This window comes from Crocodylus porosus, unplaced genomic scaffold, assembly GCF_001723895.1.
Source record: "Crocodylus porosus isolate Cpor-Errol unplaced genomic scaffold, CroPor_comp1, whole genome shotgun sequence".
NCBI classification, from domain to species: Eukaryota; Metazoa; Chordata; order Crocodylia; family Crocodylidae; genus Crocodylus; species Crocodylus porosus.
The window spans coordinates 104884380-104894024 of NW_017728947.1; the positions used below are offsets into that span (position 1 = coordinate 104884380).

General features: G+C 47.6%; 1 protein-coding gene across 1 annotated transcript in view; it reads right to left on the bottom strand.

Annotated features, from left to right (window-relative positions):
* Nucleotides 1–9645, bottom strand: part of MTHFD1 (methylenetetrahydrofolate dehydrogenase, cyclohydrolase and formyltetrahydrofolate synthetase 1) — a 70689-nt gene that overhangs the window by 37787 nt on the left and 23257 nt on the right. Inside the window, 3 exon segments of the mRNA XM_019550839.1 lie at nt 366–539; nt 1373–1470; nt 2519–2646. Of these exon segments, the coding sequence (XP_019406384.1) occupies nt 366–539; nt 1373–1470; nt 2519–2646 (400 nt within the window).

Sequence of the window (9645 nt, forward strand, 5' to 3'; positions counted from 1 at the left end):
GCTAGGATCTGGAACCAACTTCCTAGGGAAGTGGTGCTGGCTCCTACCCTGGGGGTTTTTAAGAGGAGGCTTGATGCCTACCTGGCTGGAGTCATTTGAGCCCAGTTTTTTTTTCTCCTGCCTTGGCAGGGGGTCAGACTTGAAGATCTATAAGGTCCCTTCCGACCCGACTTCTGTGATTCTATGACCATCAGAACCAGGATGGCTAGATGGACCACTGATCAGATGAAGTACATTCCCTTATGTTCATTAATAAAAACACCACATCATGCCACATGTTCTGCTAACCTGAAGCCAAAGGAATGGGACTGTCTTTCACCATGATGTTATTTATGAGAGGTTCCACAAATGCAAGAACAACTTACCCCGTCACGACTACATATTTGCCATCTGGCTTGTCCTTCAGGCGTTTGAGGGCAGAGAGCAGAACCTTGGCTTTGGTTTGACCATACAGCTCTACCTCCTCAGAGATCAGACCGATTTCTTTTGCAAGTTGACCAATGGGCTTGGGCATGTAAGATCGAGAGATCTCAATGTCACTCAAAAGAAAAGAGAGGGAGGAGGCAAGTTAAATTGCTAAAGCACAAACCAGCTTCCACCAGGTATAACCTACAAAGGCTCAGCATAAAAAGTGAAATCTTAATATTTCATGGCTAACAAAGCCCAGCTTGGCAGAACTATATAGTCCACTGCATTAGGGGCAAGAGGCTGCCCCAGTGCTGGATGGCTATTAATGTGTCCAACACAACGTTTTTTAGTCAGCTCTGTGATGTTTCACATGTTTTCATACATCTTCTCTTTGGCAGAAGCCCTAACGCAGGTCCCTCCTAGTTCAAGGAGCTCTTGCTATATAAGTATAAAGATTTCAGCCCCATAGATTGACAAAATATTTAAGCACGTTCAAGTCCTGTTGAAGCATCAACTTAGGTTCCTCTGACCAAAGTCCTTTTTACACAATTGCTAACAGCAGTGCAGAATACTTCACCCATACCTCAATTCACCTACCCATAAAACCCTGATGAGCAACATGTATGTTCAACAGCACCAGCAACTGCTTTGCTCTATACAACACAGCCTCCATCCTGCAGCGTGGCATATATGAGAGGATCTTTGCACCAAAGAAGAGGAACCCAAAGATGTGAACAGGATCACATCAGAATGAATAGATGAAAGAACCAGCGTACACATTACCCTACAAGACTGGGACTTTTGGGCTTTCCTTTGCAACCCACTGAGAATATTAGGAATTAGAATGACCTGAAGCTAATTATCTTCTTGCCCACAAACCTTCTGTTTTACTGCCCCATACCAGACAACAGGTAAGACGGCCATGGTACTGGACTGTCAACAGTAATTTATTTTAAAGTGTTACCTGGGAACAGGTGTCTTTAGGGTGAGCTGGTTATACTGGATGCTCCATTTTCCAGGCTGGAATTTCTCAAGAAAACGTTGTGCACTCTCCACTGTGCTCTGAAGGGGAAGAAAGAAAAGGGCTTGATTTATGGTCCTGAATGGTGCATGCAACAAGCTGGTTTATAAATACAGCTCTGAAAAGGTATGTCCCCTTCTCTTCTATCTCATCTCAGGTCAATAATGTACTTGGGGTGAAGTCATTTATTTAATTTTCTGAAATAGCTTTTTTAAGCCCAGTCTTTTTAGTGCACTAGACTGGATTCATCCCCTTGCCCAGGAGGATTTGCTCAACCTGGTGAGGAGTGGGGCAAGGGGTAGGCATTTGCACTGCCCCCTCTTCTTAGCAGTCACTTTGTGGGTGGTTTTAAAATTACAACTGGTGCTCTCTGCAATCAACATCAAGGAAGACAGTTGAGCTCATTTTTTGAGCACCTGCTGACACATGAGCTAGAATTCTCTTTCCATCCAGCTTCCCTCTTCCAGAAGCCTGTAAGCAAATCAAGCCCCCTGGCAAAACCACCTTGCTTTGCACAGTACTAAGGGAATAGCAGGCAAGATAACAGGCTATTGTTATGTGAAACTCTCTGAGCTCCTTGGTACAAGCCACACCAGGTAACATGATGTGTGTGGTGAAGTCACATGCAAACAAGGCAACAACCACAACCAAAACCTCAACCTTCCTCCTCCAGAAATTTAAACACAAAACAATGTAGAGAAGCGTAGGGAGAACAGCATTGTACTGCATAGGGGGTTCTGATGCTTTGATGGATTAATAAGAAAAAGCTAAAGCCTTGGCTCGGTACAGGAATAGCAGCATTGTATACCAACAAAGGATCCTCGCTGTGAACCAGAATGCACACCTCCCAGACGAGGTGCAACTGTACCTGCACTATGAACTTCTGCCAGTGTAACTAGATTAAGCAGGGATCACACCTCTTTACACTTCTAACTGACATAGCTGGTGCCAGCACAGATCTGGCTTAACTCCTCCCAGCCCCTCACTCACCTCCCCACCCCCTCAGAAATGCCAATTCACTGTGTGTTACCCAGTGACCATGCACATACAGAACAGAACAGGGTAGACCCTCCTCTGCTGTTCACATACCTGCATCAGCATGGCCACAGTCATGGGTCCGACCCCTCCTGGAACTGGTGTTATGTAGCCAGCTCTTTCCTTTGCTGTACTATATACCACATCTCCAACTACCCTTTTCCCACTAGCCTTGGTACTGTCTGGGGAAGAAAAGACAAATGGAAGAATGTTGTAAGACAGCGTTTCACGGATACCACGAAGGAGGCTGTATCTTAACAATCAGACTCTCAGTGGGATGAGGACTCAAGTACCCTGAAATAATAGAAGCACAATCATTTGGGATGCAACTTTTTTCTTTGCTGTAAGTCTTGGATTTCCCCTTTAAATGAAATTTTAGGGCTTGTGAAAATAGAATTATTTATCCACACACTAGGGGGACCACAGACAGCCTTGCCTTCCCTAAAGGGTCACCTCTCCCCTTTTGGAAATGTCACTAAGGGCTCCAGATCACATGTTGCCTTGGCAGGGGAGAGATCATGAGTCCACAAAGTCTCAGCGTTGTGGGAGAAAGGCGGTATAGCTGGACTGAATCTACAGATTCACTCCAGACAATTCTCAAAAACTGACTGAAAGCTATATTTCCAACTGAATGTGAATATGATTGAGTGATCTGGAAGAGCAGTAGGGGGTAGAGAGCTAGATTTGCCTTTACTCTTTATATATTAATTAAACTTTTTTGCATTTCAGGGCAAGTCTAGACGCTAGTACGCTCTTTGCTTAAATAATTATAAACTATAAAATATAGCACATTTTACATTTCATTCAAAGGGTTCTATAAATAGCCAAAAGGGGATGAAATGTAATGCCAAAGCTCCAGTTTGCAACCTAAGACGCAGTCCAAACAGAACCTCGTGAGCATGTGTTATAACATACAGGGGACCTTATGTAGAATAAAACCCAGCAGCTTTTGGACAGAGGCCAGAGTTTTCCATTCTTTTTGGTTTCTTCCTCCTTCACAAGTGGATGGTCAATACTACTGCAGTATAACTAGATCAAAGCTTTGTTAAAAATCAAATTTGAAATACAGCTTAAAAGAATAATGGAGGCCTCTGCTTAAACAACCAAAATGTCTTCTCTTTCATTGGCAAACGCTGACCACCAACCCAGCTCTCCCCTACAAACAGACGATCCTGAATCCAGTGTCGCTTTGTTTTTTTAATGCTCTCCCTTCAGTGAAGTTGGCAGGAAGGCTCACATGTACGGGGAACAGAATTCACAAGCAGATTGACAATGGTATTTGAGGAAGTCGATGCATATCGGTGTGGCATGCCAAAAAGGTGGCTTTAAGTTTCCTTTCTAGACTGATGGGCCTTTATTTCACTGACTTAGAATAGAGAAGACTTTTCATGCCACAAGAAACAAGACACTTTTCAGTAGCTATACAGCAGATATACATGCGCAGAACACAATCTACAGCTTTAGCATTAATTCTGAGAGACAAGAAGCTTATATAAAATGCCTGACTGAAAAAACTGAATAGAAAGCCTAAAAATCACTAGCAGCAACTACAGACAATGCTAATTCTTTAACCATGCTACTGCTGACAATTAGCAGTTTTGATGTTTTGCTATGTTTGTGTGGTAAGCAACAAATTTCCTCCTAGTGTTCAAAGCCTGCACAGTGTCATAGCTGCTAAATCATGTTTCTACAGCAACTGCCAGCTTGCTGCTCGAGCTATGCTACAATCCAACTGCCCGTCCCAAAGAGCAGCTTCATTATGAATGCAAAAGGCAAATAACACAATTATGTTTTTTTCTCAGGATGCCAAGGAAGACTACAGATCATACCAGCAAGGAAGACTCCGTCCCCGGGAACAAAGACAACAATGATCAATTATGCACTCAACACAAACCCATCCTAATCCGTTACACAGACATAAAGGCAGGCACAAGCTTTCCCCGCTGTCCTGGATCTGAGCTGCTTCCCAGTACAACTGAAGGTTGCACACAGTACATCGGATTAGCTTGAAGCAGAGGTGTCCAGAATACAGCTGGCAGAGCTGCTGAAACAGCGAGGAATTTGAGGGCTGAACACCGCTGAATTGTGGAGTACAGAGCCCCACTGGGTTCACGTTTTGTCAGGGCAAGCGACAGCTGTGTTAACCCGGTGGCCTCCCTAAGCCAACAGTTACCGTTCACCCCACTGGTGAGGGTGAGTGCTCCAGATCTGTCCTGTAAGGAGCCCCCTGGATCCAGATCCAGCCTGGAGTTTGGATGCCCATGCTTTCAAGTGATTTCCTTCCCATCCTCCAAGACTTGATCTCTTGCCTGACCTCTCTGTCATCCTGTAACTATCCTCCGCTCTAAACCTGCCCCCTCAGTATTCACCATCTCAGCCTAAATGAACAGGAGTGTGTCAACATTGCATTTTCTTCAAAGTAAGAGATTGCCTTGACTACTAAAAATAGTCGAGAACATTCAGAGAGTTAGAGGTCAAAGGAACTAGCTGCAAATAGTGCCACTGGTGGATGCAGCGTTTCACAGGAACGAGACCATGTACCCGACTCTCTACATGCGCACGATCAAATCAATTGCATGCGAGTGGCTTGCGGGCAGATGAAGCATGACCGACTTGCTATCTGGAAGTCAGCTATAAAGGTTATTTGTCATTGGAGGCTACAGAGCAACTCCCTAGCAGACTAGCTTGGCACAGGGAAAAAAAACCCTGAGAGCACCAGCTCAGGGTTTCCTTCAACTGCTTCCTCAGCAAGCTGAGACTGGGTGCTGCTCTTGCTGAAGCAACCAGACACTCCAATCCTAAAAAAACTCATAAGGCGCGTCCCCATCCATTTCCCCGGGGATGAGTAGCAGTGGCACACTTTGCCCCTGGGAATGCCCATGCCACTTGCACTCTGGCACGCAGCACGTTGCCCCAGGTGAGGTAGGGGAGGCTGAGGCCAGCAACTGTGATCTTCCGGGGTCAGAAAAAACCCTCTCGCGCTGCAAAGTAGCAGTGCAGGGAATGCCTGCATGCACGGTGCGTGGCGCTGCAGACTGGTCTGCAATGTCTGTGCTGGTCTGGACGCACCCGCAGGCTTCAAAGCAGGGAGCACAGCTCTTCTGTCCCCACAGCACGCAGCAAAGCAAAGTAGTGATCCCTGGGCTAGCCTCCCATTGGCAGCACCACACCCTAAACCAGGAGTGGGCAATTATTTCAGTTGGGGGGCTGCTTAATGAGTTTTGGTGGGTTGTTGAGGGCCCCTGGCCCCGCCCCTTGACAAGTACCCCACCCCCCTGGTTGCCATCTTGGGACTAGAAGTCCCATACCCAACCTCTGACTTTTGCCACCAGAAGTCCCTCCCATTGCCCCTGGAAATACTTCTTTTGGCAAGGGGGTTTGTCATTTTGGAAATGAAAAAGACCTAAAATATATAGTAAAAATCAAACCTCTGTAATAACGTATTTTAATTTTATTTAAAAAAAATATTTTTGTCCCGATTTGTGTACGTTTGCACTGTATATATAAAAATGATTCCATAATGAAGTCTTACTCTTGTATATTGTGGGGTGTGGAGGGGTGTGATGGTTATGGGGTTTGTGTGGGGCTGTGGGTGTTTGTATGTGGGATTTGGGGGGGGGGCGTGTGTGTGGATGTGTGTGGACGTGGGGTATGGGGGCCTGTGGGTGTGTGTGGATGCGGGGTGTGGGGGAGGCTGCGGGGGGGCGTGTGGATGTGGGGCGTGTATGTGTTGGTGTGTGTGTGGTGGGACATGTGCACATAGCAGTGAGCAGGGCTCCCTCCAGAGGCATACAGGTGTGTGGAGGGGGTGTGGAGGAGGGCGTGGGGGTGTGCGTGACTGTATGCAGGAAGGGTATGGCTGTGGGGTTTGCGAGGGGGGGGGTTGAGGGTATGGCGGGGATACATGGGAGCCCCCTGCATGTCCCCCTGAGCCGGTCAGCACCCGCCTCTGCCATGCAACAGCTTGGAGCCTGTGTGCCCTGTGGCACCTCCCTGCCACCACTAACAGCATGAAACCCCAGTGCAAGCCATGTCCACTCCACACCACCTGGCTTGAAGCATCTTGCCACCCCTGGGCATGCACCAGGGTTGGGGCGGCTCCTTTCGTTCCGTAGCAGCAGGGACCCATGCATGCAGCCCTGACCACATGCGCCACCCCCCGCCTCCCCGCCCCACCCCCAGTCTGGGTTTGCCAGTCCAGACTGAGCTGCAGCAGAAACCTGCTTGGTGTAGGAAGGGGGCCAGTCCCACTGCATGCCCAAGTGACAGCAAGATGCACTATGGGTGGACAGTGCCTCAGCCAGATGGTAGCAAGGGACCTGCCATGGGCCAGACAAAGCCCTTCTGCCAGCCAGATCTGGCCCACTGGCAGCATTGTGCTCACCCCTGCCCTAAACCTAATTAGACAGCAGTAACTTCGTGAAGGGGATGACATGATTGACTGACCCACAAGGCCCCTTTCAGTCCCACAAGGCCCCTTTCAGTCCTTACCACCTCTCTGTCTCTCAGACCTCAGGAAGTCTAGTTATAATGCACAACACAGCTTCTCTCTCCATCCCAGAGCTGCGACTCATACTCTCTGCAGGCATCTAGCTGGGAATACTTGAATGCATGCAAAGGCCAGACAAAGCTGGCAGATGACAGTCAGCATTCAGAGCAGAGAGCTTCTGCTAATCTCAGAGGAGAGGTCTCCGCAGCAACAGTATTCTTTCTGTGCTGAGGAGCTGACAAAGGAACCACTGAGACGCTAGGAAGGAAACAAATCTCACAGTTCCTAGGGTACTGCTGAAAGCCTTTTACTAGGACCGTCTTACAAGGCGGATGTAGGCAAAAGTTTTGCAGAACTCTGCAGGATCCCAACCGAACACACATTTGAAGATCAACAGTTGGCATAGGACAATGTAAAGCACCCAAATGCTAGACCTCCCATTTCCATAGAGGAGCCAGCATCCGGCATGGCCAGAGCTGATTTTGCAGGAGGTTCAAAACCGATGGATTTCACAAAGGAACGGGGCCAATTTTTCAAACGCAGCTCTCACCAGCCCTCAAACAATGGCAACATAGTGGCACGCCAGGAACAGGGTGGTATTTTTACTTGCAACATGTTGATGGGGGAGGCTGCAATCTGCTTCGCTTTATGCAAATCAGATGTGGCCCTCTGGCTCCTGGCAAGCTGCCTGAGTTTGGGTAGCATAAATATATCAAATAATAACAAACAGCAACAGCAGATTTTTACTGCTTTCCTTTTAATTAAGCAGAGGACCTAACATTTTTAAAGTACAACTCAGATGTCATCAACAAGAACAGGACTGCTGAGCTGTAGGAGAGAAACTTCTTTACCTTCCATTAGGTAATTACATTGCAACAAAATGACTGATCAATTATAAAGCTACCTTTTAAAGAGTGCTGTGGGTGTAGGCATGATAGCAGCTCTATGGTGACTAATTTTCTGTATCACTCAATATCTGCAACTTGGATTTAAAGTGAGGAGAAAACAGAAAAAGCCAGAATGGCTGTTCCTTATTTACAAAGGAGTCAAAGTAAATAAATTAAACCCTATCCCAGAACCCACTGTGTTCTGCAGGCTTACTTTTGTGCTAGACCCACTATACTAGCAGTTTGCAAATTCTATTTTGCTTCAAGACAATAGTCCTTCAAAATTACAGTTCACTCCGTACATACAAATCCACAGCTATGTTATAGCTACTTTGTGTAGCTTTCCGAGTTTAGTCACATGCTAGATCCAAGCCACTTAATCAGATCTAATGCTACAAACCAATGACAACAAATCTCCATGCTCAGAAACAACAGCTGCTGCCTCGAACAAATGGTTTTGCAGCCATGACAAAGTGATTATTTGACCTTTTATTGTAATGTGTTACTTGCAATGCTCTTCCCCATCACATTCCTGCTCCTACTGGAGCAGTGGCAAAACTCCTTCTGTCCTTCACGAGGACCCAGTATCTCGTTTTCCTCTGCACATACTTGAGAGCTGCCTCCAATAGCCAAGGCAAACACAATAAAGCTATATCCTCAATGGAGTGGAAGCTGAGAGGAAACACTACCTATGCTCTGATTTAGCCCCTGTGGGCGTGTCCACATATGCAAGCACGTGCACTTGCAGCAGCTCAAATAGAAGCAGTGCGAATCTGAGCAGGGGCTTTTTGCCTCAGTGCACGTGCTTGGACATAAGCTTTGTTGTGGAGCAAATTGTGCTACTTGGGGCAAAATAACCCTGCCTGGCTCCTCCCTGATCTGCAGCCAGGGGGAGCTAGAGCCCAGGGCCAGCACCTGTGCTGTCCCTAGCAGTACAAAAAGCTGCCCTGTCCTGGCCCCAGCAACACAAAAAGCTGCCCTGGCAAGTAGCTCGGTGCTACTAGCTCTGAGGAGCTTCTGGGGCCTTTCCCCTTGTGCCAGCTGGACTGCTGCAGCAGCCCTGAGAGTTCCCTGCACCCTCTACCCACTGCAGCAGTCTGGCAGTGGGGGCTGCTCCCTGGCTGTGACCTGCTGCACACCTGCAGACCCAGATGGGGACTGCAGGACCAGTAGAGGCATTTGTCCCTCTGGGTCAGCTGCCAGTGGGCTGTGGCTGCAGAGTTGGCCTCTGTGCAGCACTACTGCCATGTGTGCCCCCTGCATGGCCATCTGGGCAGCTATCACCTAGAAGATGTTCCAGGTGTGGTGGCCTGCTTTGAACTGTCAAAGCATGTCCTCCTGGCCCTATTTGGCCAGGAGGTCAGCCACAGCCAGCAGGGTCCAAGGTGCCAGCTTTGAGCAGGCAGGGCCCTGCCACTGACCTCCCTAGCAGGAATTCTGGAGTTTCCTCTTGGAAAACTGAAAAATCCCTGGTAAAAAAAATCCCAAAGTCACTCTAAAATACTGCAAAAATCCACGGTCCTCCACACGTAAAACAAAAGACCACTATAAAGAGAGAGAGACAGACAGAGACAGCGATCAGTTGGACAATGTTTTATTGATATAGCTACAGTGTTAAAGCAATGTGGAAGCCTACCAGTATCTCTATCATAATAATAAAGGGAACTCTAAATATATGTATTCATGAAACATGAACATATATTTTGCTGCCCTTGCACAGGGGCTATGGCCCCCACAGGGTCTACTACCCTCCCCTGCAAGGCCCACATGCCCCACCCCAGCCCCCTGATTGCTGCCCCACCTGG